General features: G+C 36.9%; 1 protein-coding gene across 1 annotated transcript; it reads right to left on the reverse strand.

Annotated features, from left to right (window-relative positions):
- Positions 1–605: 605 nt before the first annotated feature.
- lmbrd2a (LMBR1 domain containing 2a) lies at positions 606–16,518 on the reverse strand (the record flags this gene model as incomplete). The annotated part of the gene is made up of 17 exons (XM_084415481.1): positions 606–675; positions 1,238–1,337; positions 1,445–1,553; positions 1,663–1,709; positions 2,696–2,799; positions 2,900–2,997; positions 8,936–9,041; positions 9,138–9,271; positions 10,380–10,561; positions 12,408–12,591; positions 12,889–13,002; positions 13,380–13,454; positions 13,537–13,747; positions 13,846–14,013; positions 15,347–15,445; positions 15,612–15,709; positions 16,345–16,518. The coding sequence occupies 17 exons, from the start codon at positions 16,516–16,518 to the stop codon at positions 609–611; spliced, it is 2,070 nt and encodes a 689-aa protein (XP_084271607.1). The 3' UTR covers positions 606–608.
- Between the last annotated feature and the right edge of the window lie 2,108 nt (positions 16,519–18,626).

The raw sequence follows: 18,626 nt of genomic DNA on the forward strand, positions 1-18,626 counted from the left end.
TGATCAAAGAGATTTGAAGTTTACAGTACAAAACACGAGCTGAATAACCAAAATGAGACGTATTCTTCATATTTTCTTCTGTAACTTTAAAGTGTGATCTGTTAAATAATGAACGGTTAATCAAAATACTCAAACAAAAGACAGAAGTGTTTCCTGTTGGTGATTTACTGGTCATCCTGAGGGTGAAAGTTCAGAGTATGAAGTGTAATGAACCTTAAATAAACTCTTTGAATAGAATCTTGTGATTCTATAGAGAACTAACGTGACACTTTTTCTTCCCTTTTTCAGCCACACAATAATAATGTTCCTCTGCATGAACACCAACCGTCACTGCTGTGAAGATGCTGTACCTTCAGTGCACTACAGTTGTGTACAGTATGTGGGGTTTGCTATTTTGGCTTCATCTGGAAGTAAAGGGAGGTAACACACACACACACACACACACACACACACACACACACACACACACACACACACAAACACACAGAAAACACATTCAGTACAAAGAGACACAGAAGCGTTAAAGCTGCAGTCCCTCACTGGACACTTCAGGAAGAGTGTGAAGATTAAAAAGTGCAAACAGTTTCCCTTTATTGTTCTCCTCGTTCTCATACATCATCAAAGATGCGGCTACGAGACGCAGAGGTCGCGAGGTAATGTCCTCCAGCGGTGTACCTACAGAGAGATGATGACATCCATTAACAACGAGAACTACATGTTCTTCAATGAAAACCTTCAAAATGCCTAATGTCCCAGTAGTTTCTTCTTATATCTTACACTTGAAATGTGTCATTGTGTGCGGCAAATACCATTGGCTCTTATGATAAATAGCTTGTGATGTTCATCATTTTCAAATTACTTTCTGTAAAAGCATCAGTGAGTAATGTAAATCAAATCAAAATCCCTGAACGTTTACACAATATCATCACACAATGTATGTAATATTAAATAATTATTGTATTTAATATTCAACATAAGTACATATATGTATTTATTTATTTATATATATATAAAGATTTACTTTCTCTTTTACATGGGTAAGAAGTGTTGTATGAATAAAGAACAAAATAAATATTCAATAATCCTTAAATATATAACTAAATATAACATTTAGTCTTTAAAAAAAGTGTTCTGAGCGACAGCATAAAAATGCATAAGAAAAACAATATTCTCAAGCTTATGCTATTAGTTTCCATGACCGAAAGTATGTTATGAGATATAATGTATTAATACAGACCTCCTGTTATCCGTTTCCAGCTGTTCTTCTCCAGTGAAGTCCAACGGTTCAGCGTCTTGTAGTAATTCAGCCTTGTCGTTTCGATCTCTACGAGACTGAGCTGCGCACACACACACACACACAAACCCAATGCTCTTCATCACATCTGACCAAGAACTGAAAGCTAGAGTATTATCAGTAAGACTAACAGTGTGAATCTGTCCTCACCTCTGCCAGTGTCTGAGCTGGAGCCGTCCGTCTCCTTCAGCTCTGAGTACGCACTTCTGCTCCTCCCGCCATATCTCTCCCTCTGATCACTGTAGCGTTCCCTCCATTCCTGACAGACAAGAGACGTGATGAACGGGGTTCAGACAGGTACAGTATTACAGTACTATAATCTATCCTCAGCATTAAATGTGAGGCAGTTTAGGCAGAAATAAACTCACTCTCCGTCTGGTCTCGCCGTCCTCTGTTCTCTGACGTTTTCTTTTTTCTGAAAACAAGAGCAATGTTTAGAGTGTTTTAAAAACAATGAAATTATAACATCAACTTTTTATATTTGACAATTTTTGTATATTTTATATAATTTTCAAATATAAATACATTATCGTTATTTTGTATTTATAAACACAATTTTTCAAAAGTTTGTGGTCGGCAAGATTTGTAATGTTTTGGAAAGAAGTTTCATGTTCACAGAGGTTGCACATTCGTTCAATAATCCAGTAAAAACAGGAAATTTTGAAATATTACTTTTCAAAATAACTTTTCTATTTTAATATTTATTCCTCACAATTTTTTCCTGTGATCAAAGCTGAATTTTCAGCATCATTAATCCAGTCTTCAGTGTCACATGATCCTTCAGAAATCGTGCTGATTAATATTTTTGTGGAAACCGTGATTTAATTTTTTTAAAGGATTCTGTGATGAATAGAACGTACAAAAGAACAGCATTTATTTGAAAAATTATTTTTGGACGTATAACATTATTAATGTCTTTATTGTCACTTTTGATCAATTTAATGCATCCTTGCTGAATAAAAGTATTAATTTATTTTTTGCAAAAAAAAACTTACTGACCTTTTGAACGGTAATGTGTGTGTGTGTGTGTGTGTGTATATATATATATATATATATATATATTAGAATTTGTTCTAATTGCAATAGGTCTAAGACTGTACATTTTAAAAGCATACAATTTTAATTCTATTCAGATTGAAAAAGTCCAATTTGATTTTTGATTGAAAAAAATCTGATTAATTATAATCTGATATAAATATACTTTGAATAAAATATTGATATATAGAATCTAGCAATATAATCCAGTCCTTCTTTGACTGTTGCGATTACATCAAATAATAATACAAAAATAAAAATAAATGTAATTTGTGTATATCTGCTAAAACTATTCTATCAATTATCAATTAGGTTTGGACTAACATAGATTTGGACCAGTTTTGAATTTGGTCTATGGTACTGTACCTCTCCGGATGAGTTCTCTCCCCTCGTCCACCAGGTCAGAGGTCAGATCATTATCACCCATAAACTGCTGGAAGCCCAGCAAGTTCAGACAGCGTGTGCCCAGACTAGAATGAACAAGAGGAAAAACAAAGAGCTAACAGCCTTCCAACAACAACAGTCTCTGTAATATTTCAAAGCCAAATATTTGTTGCAGTTACATCTTACCTGAAGTAAGTTGCAATGCAGAGCAAAACGATGAGCATAGGATAATAAATATAAAATCCATTAGCGATGAATGACAGGACCTGCATGGATCCCATTATCTATCATAGTCATAGAGAGAGAGAGAGAGAGAGATTTTGAAGTGATGTGGCAATAAGTATCAATACGGCTGGGTGATTTACTGAGTGTACATGATATAAAATATGACATAAAATTAAGCAACATCATTAATGCTGTAATTTTAATACGCTTTTTATATGGCCAATTAGTTTTCCTATAGACATATTAGACAAAGATATTTTAATGGTGTCTCTGATTTAAAGCACAGTAGCAAAAATAGTCATTTGAGTCATTTTGTTTGCAACATCAATAAATGTGCTAATGATGTCACCATATTGCATTTTTAGCAAATAATCATATGGTCATACATGGTGTATAACCATAAATGGGATTATTTGCAAAACATTCAATATGGCGCCTTCATCTTTTGTCTTTTCAATAAATTGTTTGCAGCGACAGCATTTAAATACACGAGAAAAACAATATTCATTATTATTATTCTCAAGTTAATCGCAAATGAATGCTGTGATTTAATATGCTTTATGTAATGTATGCCATTAGTTTTCATTATAGACATTGGACTCGCAAGACAAAGATATTTTAATAGTGTCTCTGACTTAAAAGTCAGTAGTAAAAATAGTGGTTTGAAAATTCCAGTTCAAAACTCAAATTCAGCCCATCATCAATAAAAAGTGCTCATGAACTTCCTGCTCAGCTACTGTTCGGACGCTCTTGCTTACTGCTCCGCGCTTTGCTCTATCGCTTTTACATTTTATCTCCTATTTTTTCTATATTTATTTCCTTTTATCACCTAATTTTAACTTCAGCAAATCAGCACAGTGCTCATACGACAAAGTTTGGATTACTACAAAAACTGAGAATTCTTTTACCCGACCAGCTTACATACCGGGAAAGGAAAACACAACTGCCTACAAGGATAAGAGAAAATGCCTCTTCTGGAATCTACTTGCTGCACTAACTGCCACAGACTTTTACAAAGGATAGCAGTTCTTGAAACAAAGTTACTTACGGGACCACCAAACCAGACGGAGCACACAACAGAGCTTCGTCATGGACACCCTCAGCATACAGCCGGTGAGTCCCATGAAACTAGTACTCCTCGACAGGTAGAGAAACAAGCCGATCGACATACTAATCGATGGCACAAACAGGGAGCTAAACCCAAAGGCACTCGAGACATCAGATTGTCACGAGCATCACATATTACCGCAGTAGCATCCTCTACCCCAGATACAGCTCTGACAAGGATTGCAAACACTGGCCTCCTACCACCGCCTATACATCTTGAGAACAGATTTGAAGTGCTAATGAATGTAAATGAGGAATCCACAAATGTGATGAATGTGATCGAACACAGACTGAATAGGCCAGTAGCTAACACTGATGCTAACTGGCGCTCAAGGTTGAGCAGACAGCGGCACTCAGCTCAGAGCGCAGCCGAGTCCAGGACTCTGATAGTGGGGGACTCCATAATCAGAAACATTAGCAACAGGGATACAACTACGTGCTGCCTTCCACAAGCAACAACTTCTGATATAAACAGGGAACTTCAGAACATTCTGATGAAACATAAGACTGCAAATCGACTCATCATACATGTGGGGAAGAATGATATTCATAAAGAGCAGTCAGAACTCCTTAAGAAGGATTTCAATGAACTTTTTGAAACACTTAAAAGACTGAAAGTTCAAACATTCATCAGTGGACCACTCCCAGCAAGAGGAACAAACAGGTTTTCACGGTTGCTTGGGCTTAATACATGGCTGCAAAAAACCTGCAATATAAAAGCAGTGAACTTCATTGACAATTTCAATCTTTTCTGGAGTCAACGACAACTGTTTCATCGGGACGGCCATCACCCAAACAAACTTGGTTCAAGAGTGTTAAAGGACAATATCTACTTCTCCCTAAATCATCCTTCTGCGGTTTGTGCCAATCCACTCAATCTGAATGGCACACACACACCTGGACACAGTATGAATGACCACGGGACTTCTCTTCAGCAGCAAAATGGACATGATAACACCACTCCGCCACAACAACCTCTGCTCACAGACACAATCTCAGCTGAGCCCTGCACACAGAGCTCACCACAGACAGCCATATCAGAACTGCTTGAAGATTCAGCACCCAAGGACGACTTCCTGGAAAACAGCCAGGGAAGCCAGGACAGCATATTACAGCCTCCTATAACACCAGAGCAACAGCCCCTTTCACCAGACACTTTCTCCCTCTCTCCTGCAACGCCACTACTGTGCTTCTCACAGAAAATGGAAGAACTGGTGCATGCTGGAACCAGACTATCCCACTCTTTTGCTGCAAGCCCCCAGATACCAACTAAAAAAAGACAGGCACCACTACCACCAAAGCCTGCGGGCCCAGCTCGCCCTCCCCCTCCCCCTCCTCCTGTGAGAGCTCTTCGGCCTCTGCCACAACGCCAGGGCCCACACCCTCCTCCTTCTGCTCGAGGTGAACCAAAAACAACTGATACCAGCTCTCAGTGATGTGTTTTGGGTCCCCGTTTTGATAACAGTAACTTTCTCAAATGTTTACAAAACAAGCGGGAACCCAGTGTGCCTGTATCTTTCTCTATTGCTGTTCTATTACATGATAGAAAGTCTAAGGCCTTCAATAGCCGTACAGCAAACCCAACTAATCTGGTGCCTATTACACGTCAAACTAATATTGCTGTGGGGAAAAGTAAGTCTGTTAAGTTAGCTCTTTTAAACATTCGCTCACTTAAAAATAAATCACTTCTAGTCAACGACTTAATAACCACAAACAACCTGGATTTTATGCTTCTAAATGAAACCTGGCTAGAAGACAGCTGCAGTGCAACAATCCTCAATGAAGCAGCCCCTCCTAACTTTACTTTTATGAGTGTCTGCAGAGCTGTTAAGAGAGGTGGGGGTCTAGCTGCTCTTTTTAAAGATATCTATCAATGTAAGCAAATATCATTTGGGAATTACTTGTCTTTCGAATATCTGGGTATTGTGTTAAAAGGTGCTCCACGCATTTTACTTTTCATTATTTACAGGCCTCCAAAATACTCTCCAGCCTTTGCTGAGGACTTTACAGAACTGTTATCAACAATTACCTCAGAGTTTGACTGTTTTGCCATTACTGGAGATTTTAACATCCATATAGATAATGGAGAAAACAATATGGCAAAAGAAATCAAAACTGTTTTAAAAACTTTTGATCTGACTCAGCATGTACATGGACCCACACACAATCGTGGACACACTTTAGATTTACTTATCAGTAAGGGTCTAAACATTTCATCGATTGTTATTAAGGATGTAGCACTGTCTGATCATTTCTGTATTTTCTTTGATATATTGATCTCTCCTGCCACTGAAGCTAGATCTGTGTCTGTCAAGAAGAGATGCTTAAATGAGAACACTAGTGTCCTATTTATGAAGGCTATATCCTTAACACCAAGCATATCTGCAGACTCTGTTGATTTTCTCCTTGATTCTTTTAACTCAAAAGTTAAAGGTGTAATTGATGATATTGCTCCTGTTAAAGTCAGGAAGAAGAGTGGCAGACAAAAGGCACCTTGGAGAAACTCAACAGCAGTGCAAAATATGAAAAGACAATGCAGAAAAGCAGAGCGCATGTGGCGGAAGACAAAACTTGTAGTCCATTATAACATCTACAAAGACAGCCTTCATGCTTTCAATATGGAGCTAGGCAAAGCTAGACAGACTTTCTTCTCAAATATTATAAACAGCAATTTAAACAACACACGCACTCTTTTTGCTACTGTAGAGAGACTGACAAACCCCCCAAGCCAGATTCCCAGTGAAATGCTCTCAGACAGCAAGTGCAGTGAGTTTGCTTCTTTCTTCTCTGAGAAAATCAATAATATCAGAAAGGTGATCAGCACATCCTTGAGTTGCACTGGGGTCAGACAGATCAAACCACCTGAGAAAGTAGTTACTATGTCTGATTTCAAAGAAATTGATGGCAAAATTTTGGAAGAAACCGTACAGCACCTTAAAACATCAACCTGCGCTCTTGACACACTTCCCACATCGTTTTTCAAAAGTGTGTTAAACAGTTTAGAAGCAGATCTTCTAGAAGTGGTAAATGCTTCACTTCTCTCTGGGAGTTTTCCAAACTCCCTGAAAACTGCAGTTGTCAAGCCCCTCCTGAAAAAGAGCAATCTGGATAAGACCATATTAAGCAACTATAGACCGATCTCAAATCTTCCTTTCATAGGTAAGATCATTGAAAAAGTTGTCTTCAATCAGCTGAACAAATTCTTATGCTCGAATGGATACTTTGACAATTTTCAATCTGGTTTCCGACCGCACCACAGCACAGAGACAGCGCTCATAAAGATAATAAACGATATTCGCTTAAATACTGACTCAGGCAAATTATCAGTGCTGGTACTACTCGACCTCAGTGCTGCATTTGACACTGTCGATCACAACATACTTCTGGACAGGCTGGAAAACTGGGTGGGGCTTTCTGGGATAGTCCTAAAATGGTTCAGGTCATACTTAGATGGGAGAGGTTATTATGTGAGTATAGGAGACCATAAGTCTGAGTGGACATCCATGACATGCGGAGTCCCTCAAGGCTCAATTCTTGCACCACTCATGTTCAACCTGTATATGCTCCCAATGAGCCAAATAATGAGAAAGAACCAAATTGCTTACCACAGCTATGCAGACGACACACAGCTCTACTTAGCCCTATCGGCTAACGATTACAGCCCCATTGACTCCCTGTGCCAATGCATTGATGAAGTTAACAGTTGGATGTGTCAAAACTTTCTTCAGTTAAACAAAGACAAAACTGAAGTCATTGCGTTTGGAAACAAAGATGAAGTTCTCAAGGTGAACGCATACCTTCACTCTAGGGGTCAAACAACTAAACATCAAGTCAGGAATCTTGGTGTGACACTAGAGTCAGACCTTAGTTTCAGTAGTCATGTCAAAGCAATAACTAAATCAGCATACTATCATCTGAAAAATATAGCAAGAATAAGATGCTTTGTTTCCAGACAAGACTTAGAGAAACTTGTTCATGCTTTCATCACCAGCAGGGTGGATTACTGTAATGGACTCCTCACTGGCCTTCCCAAAAAGACCATAAGACAGTTGCAGCTCATACAGAACGCTGCCGCCAGGATTCTGAGCAGAACCAGAAAATATGAACATATCACACCAGTCCTCAGGTCTTTACACTGGCTCCCAGTTAAATTTAGGATTGATTTTAAAGTATTATTACTGGTATATAAATCATTCAATGGCCTAGGACCTAAATACATTGCAGATATGCTCACTGAATATAAACCCAACAGATCACTCAGATCATTAGGATCATATCAGCTTGAAATACCAAGGGTTCACTCTAAGCATGGCGAGTCCGCTTTTAGCTATTATGCCAGCCACAGCTGGAACCAGCTTCCAGAGGAGATCAGATGTGCTCCTACTGTAGTCACATTCAAATCCAGACTCAAAACACATCTGTTTAACTATGCATTTACTGAATGAGCACTGTGCCAATGTTCGTCCGACTGTTTGTACTGTATTTTATTTTGTATTCTTCTAAACTGTTTTAATTATTCTTATTTCTTTTTATTATTTTAATTTCTTCTATGTAAAGCACTTTGAATTGCCATTGTGTATGAAATGTGCTATATAAATAAACTTGCCTTGCCTTGCCTTGCCTCATAAAAGTGGTCATTGCATTTTTAGTACCGGTAAATTAAAGTTATATAAAATAAAGTAAATATTGTTGTTTATTACCAAGTATTGTTACATGCATACATTTAAATAAATCTATCATGTCATGAAGATATACTTTGAATAAAATAATGAAAATATCATTATTATTATTATTATTATTATAGTAATATAATCCAGCCAATTAAAGTCTCACATGCCAGTTATAATGACGTGTGATCGTATTTTAGCATGAGAGTGGTGTGTGACTCACTGAATTGTATGCTGTCTGCTGTCTCTTCTGATGGGAGATGGTGGAGTCCATGTGAATCACACCCAGAAAGTTCAGACACAGCGGAGGCGTCAAACGACAAAACAACCTGCGCATCAATCAGAATGAAATGCTGAGTACTGATACAGCAACAGATCAAAACAACCCGAGATGGTTTTTGTAACAGTCACGTGGTGTTTCGTACATGCCGCTGAACTGCAGGCTGTAGGCGTCCGTCTGGTGGTGAGGGGCCAGGTAATAATAGTTAAAGACTCGGATCCGGAACACAGTGGAGTACACGCAGTAACACAAGAAGAATATGGTGACAAAACACGCCATCTAGAGGACAAACACAAAATAACAATGTACAGGTTGTAGTTTTTTTTAACCTCACCAACCACTTTTCACCAATAATTCCCAAGTCATGTTGGTTTACATATTAATGTGACATTATGCAAGTAAAAATGGTTTGCAAACACCATTTTATTTTGACTTTAAGTACAAAAATGATTACCTGCAAAGCACCACGTAGACCTGTCACTAGGGCTGGCTAAAAAATATTGATTTCTCGATTTTAATCGATTCTCATTTTTACGAACCGCTATCGTTTCTTAAATCCCAAGAATCGATTAGTCATCCTGTTTTCAGTTGATGAATGAATGCGCATCCCATTCAATAAATCGCAATAATCTTTGTGCTTTGTTACTTTTGATATGAAACAAAGTCTCAGATTTCAAATTACGTCCATTTTCTTACGAAATTCAAAAACATAAATACCGTTTTGGCGCTGTGGCGTGAGATCGCTCTGGTGCAGCTCAGCTCAAGAGAAGCACATGATCTTCTCTTCCACCTTAATGATACCAGTTATATCGCGAAATAGTAGGCTAATGAAGCCTAGTATGCTACAACTGACTCCCATATTTTACAGCATTAGTTAAGAGATTTGTTTTCCTTGAGAAAATTTGCCATGTATTATACCTGACATCCAAAATAATCAATATTGAATCGAATCGAAATCTAATCGAATTGCAAGCTTGTGAATCGAAATCGAATCGAATTGTGAAATTTGTGTCAATACCCAGCCCTGCCTGTCACGATCATGAATTTTGTGCTGACGATTAATTGTCATACAAATAATTGTGATTAATGATTTGATTCTTGTTTTGTTCAAGTCACTTACAGTGTAAACCAAATATGCTTTTTTTTTCACTTGGAATCGTACATAAAAGAAAATAAAGCAATAAGCCCCAAGAAGCGGTTGTTTACAGTGAAAAACTAAATAATTACAGTCATGGGCTCAAACATATTTGTAATAAAAATAATGCAAAATACGTTTTCATGCATGTGGCAAAAAATTAATTTTGCACATTTATCAGCCGTGTTGGCGGAAGTACGCAGCTTTCTGATTGGCCGTATGCAGATGTGTAATTGTGCTTGTGTTCCTCACCTCTATGTAAACATAGTTGTAGTCTCTCTCTGCGAGCTGGATGAAGACAGCGAAGAGAGACAGAACGGGCTGTGTGCTGAAGAAGGTGCATTCAGACCAGACCACGGCTGCAGAGAACAGGCATAAAAGCACAGCCAGCACGCGATAACACCAGCGCCGGAACACACACTCCCAGTACCACTCTACAGGACAGAGAGAGAGATGCATGAGGTTATTGCCTATACAAACTGCTCCTTTGACTCAATATCATAGCTTATGATAGCATTCATTACTTAAGGTTAGCGATTTGAACCAATCCTTAACCCTAAAAATAAAACTTTACTGTGCAATGTGTGCGCTCTGACATCTCAAATTGTGCGGCTTGTTGATGAAAGGTGTTCTGTTCTGTAAGCGATCAGACTTGGATTACAAAACAGGCAAAAGTCCCATAGACCTCCATTGACGGAGGGGTCCGAGCCTTTGAGAACAACTTAGCAAAGAGAATTTCTCTTTGTGCTGGTCACGGGTAGGTGGACAACAGTCGTATGTGTGCTGAAATGAACCAACCATTCCAAACATACATACTATAGAGAGTCTTTTCAAAGTGGATTGACATTTGATAAGAAAACTATTAATATTTCCATTGGCATTTGGCAAAAAAAAACCTGTTCCACAAACATTGCAATCTGGCTAAACTTGTTTTTGTGGAAGTCTGGTTTTATAAAAAAATTTGCTCATCTGTATTATCAACGCAAGCTTTACCTGGGTGGTTTTCTGACGCTCTATAGGATTTTTCATAAAACCAGACTGTTCCACAAAAACAAGTTTAGCAAGATTGCAATGTTTGTGGAACAGTCTTGTTTTATGAAAAATCCTAAAATATCGAGCGTCAGAAACCACATAGGTAAAGCTTGCGTTGATGAAACAGATGAGCAAACACAGTTGTAGGCATCAATTAAACGGTGATACAGGTAATAAGATGTATATTTTAAGCCCTATTCGGACGGGGTTAGTTTAACATGGAGAGGTGGGGTAAAGTAATAATCACCAGAGCTTCTCTGTGATTTTAGTCCCGTCCGAATGTGCATCTCAGTAATCATTACGGACAATGTCAGTAAAGATTATGACGACTTCTACCTTAAGTAAAAAGGTCCGGAAAAATTACCTCAGGTAATACTAATCCCTTTGAATAGACCCGCTGTAAATATGTACGTAAATATTTCGTAATTTCCTGTTTAAAAGTAGTTTTCCACAGTTTTTCAAGTATGGAGACGCTTGAAAAAGCATTCAGTTGCGTTCGAGACGCTGGGACAAGTCTGTGGCAAAACTCAAGTGTTTCACACACACCATTCTGATCAGAAAGACGATCGAAAGCACTTGTTAGAGGCACAAAACATCTTTTAGCGGTAGCTAAGTGCCTGTTACCAACACAATCCAATCTGAAGTTACTTAATACATCGTTCGACCGGACCTAACTGTTTTATATAAATATAGGTTATGTATTTGCGCACGTGATATCAGGAAACAACGTAATACGCACATGACGGCAGGAGGGTGACGGCGATGCGCAAATCGAGTTACTCTCCCACTTCTGCTAGTTTTACTGAGATATCTTATCCCGTGCGAATTGGCCATTAATATTACAGACGTCCTGTGGTAAATTTACATTACTCCATCTACCCTTGTAAAGTTAATCCCGTCCGAATAGGGCTATAGACCATCTTTGTTGCTCCTAATATTAGGACTGGTACATTTTTCATCTAAGAGTAATTCACAAAGCATTGTAACACTAAAAGTAACCTAGTACAGCTCAGAAGTCCTTCTGAGGACTTCTAAAATCATAAGAGAGACTCAAAAGCATGTCCTGCTGCATTGTTTGTCAGGAATGCATTGTTTTAAAGTTTTGTTTGTTGGCGTGCTCATTGTGAATGAGCCTTTACTCTGTTGAATTGCAGATCTGTGTTTCTCTCATAAAGGTGTTATTGTAGTTAGAGCAGAAAGGTATTTTCGACTACAAAAGAGAGAGAATGTGTTCACAGGTTTCCTCACCCACGCTGGGCGTGTACAGGTACTTGCTGATCCATCCAGGCGGTTCTGCAGAGGGGAAGCTGTGAATGAACTGGTGGGTCAAGCTCGTCTCATTTTTGGCCACGTCCTCTAAGTGAAAAGCCTCGTCCAATAGAATCTGCCACTGGACTTGTGTGCGGTTATGCCTCTGAACAGCATAGATCACCTGACGGGAGATATCAATACAATGCAGAAGTCTCAATCATAATATACATTTTAATATAATACAAAATATTTCATTTTATATTTATATAATATTTACATTTAATATATTTATAATTATACTTATAAATAATACAATTATACATTTTAAATGTACAAAACATTTAATATTAAAATGAAATAACATTTTAAATATTAAAAGTGAATTTTGAAAAACTTTTAAATAATATTTATAAAAAATAAATGTCAGTGAATTGGCTTTATATTAATATTCTATATAGCTGCAGTGTTTTTTTATTACCTTTTTATGTAGTTTGACTAAACTATTTTTACTAGGATAAGGGTTTCCTTTGTCATCAAAGTCCTCATAATCGTCCATGTTTCTGCCCATCTTTTCCTGGTATTCTACAGGACACTGAGAAAGATGTGAGGGTATTAATACTCCATAGGTGCATCACAATTCACATACTTGCACACAATTCTATGATGTTTTGTAATATAAATAGTGTGAGTAGAGTTTAATAGTGCAAAGTGCACTTTAAATACCCAACGAAGCACTTAATTAACAAAAAAAACTAAGTGTGTAATGTTGGACACTTCATGCACTCAACTGTCACAGCTTTAATTACGTAGCGGAGGGGGAGGGGCATCAGACTCAGATGCTGAATGATAAAATAATCTATATAAAATTCATTCACCACTTGTTTGAGTGCATAGTGTATAGTCTGTCATTTGGGAACCACCACATATACATATGCACAATCAGTAGGATGAAGATTACATGAAACTTACCTTTCTCAGAATAGTGTCAATGCATTTGCGTAGAGGATGGTTGTATTTGATAGTTTCATTAACCGTTCTGACATCCTGCAAAAGAGTGGACATTTAAGTGTGCATTTATGTTTTGATAAGATAATGAACTTTGATCAAAGAAATGACAATCCCTCACCTCCATAACATCTTCCAGGTTTTCTTCGGCGTCTGCTTTTTCCGTCATCAGTTTCGCTGCTTTAAAGTACGTCTTTGCCAGCAGCTGTCCGTGGCACGATGCCCTCCAATAGGAGCGCGGGATTTCCACCAGGCCGTATCCCAGCAACAACACCAGCAGGAACAGCCCCCAGGTGTTGGCGGCGGTAATGCCAATCGTCCGCAAGTCAGACCTTTACAAAAATATAGGTTAAATATGTCAGCTAGCTTTCAACAAATGAAAGGAGTATTGTGATTGGCTGAAGGGGAAAGAAGAGGGCGTAACACTAACCAGGAGAGGTGCCACTTCGGAGTGACGGCGACGTAGATGAGCAGGGAGCAGAAGATAAGCAGGTATGTGCCATAATAAATGGCGTTTTCTATCAGGGCTGTTTTTATTTTCCCTGAGATGGAGAAACCTCCTGAACGTGCATACGACTGCATGAAGGGAATCAAGAGCCTGCGCACACGGGAACAAATTTTTTAAAATCCTTTATACTTTTGTAAGAGCAAAATCTGTCATTGAATTTGTCATTACAAAAAAGTGCCATAAAATAGAAATGATTTAACGTCACTAATGCTACTGGTCTGTCAATAGTGTTATATGGACCGCAACCCAATTTTTTCAGCTGCCTTGGTTCCAGAAGTATTTTCCCCATTTGTGTTGTTGTGGGTATTAAGTACTCATACCTTAAAGCATTGTGTATATATATATATATATATATATATATATATATATATTAGTATAATACCAAATTAATGACTGTAGTCATTAAAAAAATAAAATGTTTAATGCAGAATATTTAAATATATACAAGTATTACATTAAGTTGTATATTCAACTGCATAATTTGCAATGCTTCAAGAGTGGGATTTTACTGCTGAGGTTATTTGATGTAATGTCCATTTCTGGTACTGTTCTCGTATCTGTCAAAAATTACAGGTTTTTTTTTTTTTATGAAATGATTGTACTATATTTTAGTTCAATAATGTTTTTTATTTAATATTTTGTATTTTTAGGGGATTTTACGGTACTAAATTATATTTATGTAATGGTTATAATCCATTTATTCACTTTTTGAGCATGGATCTGAAAATTAAATTTCCAACTTAAACTCTCATAAATCTTTAATGCTTTGGAGCTCAGACTTTAATTTGGTCTCTTTTTAAAGAAGACAATTGGCAAATAAATGCTGAAGTGAAAAAAAATTAACTTGAAAAAAGTTATACAATTTTACATTTATCCTTATGAAAAATACCATTTGAATTTTTTTTATTTAATATATATTTTCCAAAACATGTTGTACTCTAAAACTGTCAGAAAAACAAAAGCATAAATCTAAATCAAATTTGAGGTTGAGTTTGCAAAAAAATTGCTTTCAGTAAGTTTTAGTTTGGGTGCAGTACCAAACACTTCCCCGTTCATTTCTAATGCGGCCGTTTTTGACCACGAACAAGTGTGACTTTTTTTCAGGACCATTAACCTTTTTGAATCATGTCCATGATTTTGTGTTCACATAACAAGCGGCAAAACATTTACCACGTTTCAAACCATTCCGATGAAGTAAACAAATAAAAATAAAAACATTTTCTTTTGGTCAAAGATGACCGAACAGTACCAGAGGGTTTAAACTTATTTTTTTTAATTGAGTGAAAATATTGCATTGCAGCTAAAAACATTTAACAATATCAGATCTCATAGTAGACCTGTCTTGAAAAGATGTTTATTTCCAGTACCCTACTGTTGCACTTTATTGTGAAGAAACACAGGAATGACATAATTTCTCTCGCACCATGTCAGGAACTGTGACGTCCAGTACACCACCCTCCAAAACACGGGAAGAATCCCATCTGGGATGTAACTCCACGGCTTATGGCAAGACTTCGCGACCCTATAATCAGGAGAGGGTGAGGTGATGTGGATAAAGTTAATGTATAACCATATTCAGCGTGTTAACTAAACATAAAAGTCTTAGCACTATCTAACAGTGTTTAAACACATTTCAAGGCTTTATTTCTTCCTAGAGCTGTTCATTAGACCAAAGCAAGCCTCTTTACCTCTGTGTCGGAAATACCGAAGTGTTGGAGGAATTATCACGTTGCATGTGGCTCGGCATCAGGTGGACACTATCAATCTCACACTGGTTATATATGGTCTGCAGATGCACAAGGAAACAAGCGTTGAGAATACAACAGATTTAGGTTTTATTTGTGTTTTGCTAGTGCTTCTTTTCCCCGCAGGAAATGTCCTGTATTGCATGCATGCCATCTGTTGATCATATCAGTCATGCATACAATAAAGCATGTTTTGTAAATGGCTCTAGATAACAGCATATGTTAAATGCCTTAATTATAAATGTAAACATCAGTCACAAGTCTAACTCTACTCATTATGAATTTGTCATTTACAGAGTTGTAAAGAGAGTTTACAAAATGTTCTATACTTTCCATTAAATGTCCAGTTATATTGCATAATCATTTTAACTATAATTTCATAAAGATTGCACAAAAAAGCTTTTTTTTTTAAACATTTCTGAATTTCCCATGACTGCATTTAGCTCACACTTTATCCATACTGAGAACACTTCTTGTTTATGGACCTGGCTGCAACCTTTCAGTTTCCAACTACTAAACCACAACACTCCTAACTACCGTAGTCAACATTTTGAAGTTGTCCTAAGACAAGAACGGTTATTGTTGTAATTCATGTATAACTTTGTTGAAAGGTTTTGATCCACTTCATATGTTGACTACTGTAGTATGGTCTGTAACTGCTTCCAGGAGGTCTCACCGTGCTGACGTCCAGCGGGAGGATGAAGACGATGAGGAAGCACAGGAACCAGGCGAGGAGGGTGGCGAACAGGACCATCCGATGCTGCTTGTGAAAGTCTCCATAGCGGTGCAGCAAGAAGAGCGCGAGGAAGAACACCACCACCACCTCCAGCGCGAGCGCCACGCCACTCATCCCGACTGATCTCTCTCTCTCTCTCTCTCTCTCTCTCTCTCTCTCACATGTAACCCGTCAGACTGGCACAAGACTCGCCATCAACACAAGCACTGTTTGGATAGAGCAACTTTATCAAGATTCATAACGAACATCTAATATTGACATTAGTAACATTGTAATCAAAGCCAATGACAAACAGGGTGAATCTTGCAAAGAAATTCCCAGGAAATATTTTTACCCCCAAATAAAAAGTATAAAAAAATATATTGCACTTTAAAATGTATAATAATGCATATGTATATACTATATATATACATATATAGTTACACAAATAAATGCTTTTTCTTTTTAGCAAATAAAATATGAGTGAAATATGCTAAAATAAAATAGAAAATTAATTAAAATTATAAAATAAAAATCAATCATTTCAAATAATTTGTCGTTTTATAATGTACATTTAATGTTTCCATTACTTAAATGATATATATATACACACACACACACACACATTTAAGCAATGGAACAAAAACATATTACTGTTAAATCGATTAACAGTAAACGTGGATTATTAAAATGATGTAAACAATAAAAATAATAATTCAAAGGCGTTTAATTCTTTTAATTAAATAATCAATGTTTACACTAAATTATTAACTAAACACTAATAGAAAGAAAATAAAGGTGAAAAAAATAGAAAGTATCAGAAACCCAAGTAAAACTGGTGCTAAACTATTGAATTTACTACCGTTGTAATATCGTGTTTGAAATGATTTCGTTAAGGTTGAATACCTAAAATTACCGGTCGCTAAATGTATTTCATGACACGTCAATCATTGCGTAATTAATAGTACAGAGTCAAAAAGCTTGTGTTCTGTCACAGCTATCGGAGGACTTTTCCGTTACAACTCATTCTCTGACCGCCAATAAAACATTAGAAAGACATGGACAGAAACTTACGAGTTAACCAGACTGTGAGGACGATATCTGAAGAAGGTCCGTTGAGTGAATGATCACATCTCGTGATAGAAATTAAGCTGTCCGTGACATTTGTGTACAGAAGAACCTCTCGACGTGTCACGTAACTGAGCAGTGATGCGCTTCCGGTTCTCGTGATGCATTGTGGGAAATGGAGTTTTTCACAGGCTTATATACAATTTTGTAAAATAAATTTTAGATTTTAGCAACATGAAAACACTGGGCAATTAAAGATTCCTCCGAATTTTTATATTTCATATTTTGTGTTTACATTAAATTACATTTTATGAATAATTTTGGGTAACACTTTATTTTACAGTAGCCTATCCTTTGCTACATGTTACGTGTACTTACCATAGTAATAACTGTAAATTATGCATAATTACATGCAACTAACCCTCAACCAAATCCTAATCCTACCCTAACCCTATAGTAAGTACATAGTTACTTAATATTACTCAGTACATAAATATATAATTACACTGTAACAGTGACACCTTGAAATAAAGTGCAACCTAATTTTGTGATGTAAATTTTAGTTTTAATAACATGGAAAAGATTAAATGTCCCTATGTTTATTTATATTCATGCTGTGTTTACATTGATTTAGCCCCATTGGTAAAAAAAAATATTCTGTGAAGTGTATATAGTTTTAGTAGCCTAACATAAGCTTTAGTTTTAGTAACATAAAACACATGGTGATTAAAGACCATTCAGTTTATTTGTATTTCATATTACTGTTTAAAATCTACTGAATTCGTTTTGTTTACAATTTTGTGAAGTAAATTTTTGTTTTAGTAACAACATAAACACAAGATTAAAGGTCCCTCAGTTCATTTTCATAATACTGTTTTTATATGGAATATACAACCATTACAGTGTTAGAAGAAATTAAATGTCACCATTAATAAAAGAAATTAGGCTATATAGAGTTGATTGTCAGATGCCAATAAAGAGTCTATATGAACCAAGTGCAAACTTTTCTTGCACTTGCAGAAAAAAAGGTACAAAAGCTGTCACTGTGGCGGTACCGTTTCAAAAGGTACACCTTTGTACCTAAAGAGTGCATATTAGTCCCTCAAAGGTACATATTGGTACCAAAAGTGTACATATTAGTCCCTCAAAGGTACATATTGGTACCAAAAGTGTAC

This window comes from Rutilus rutilus (assembly GCF_951802725.1).
Source record: "Rutilus rutilus genome assembly, chromosome: 7".
NCBI classification, from domain to species: Eukaryota; Metazoa; Chordata; class Actinopteri; order Cypriniformes; family Leuciscidae; genus Rutilus; species Rutilus rutilus.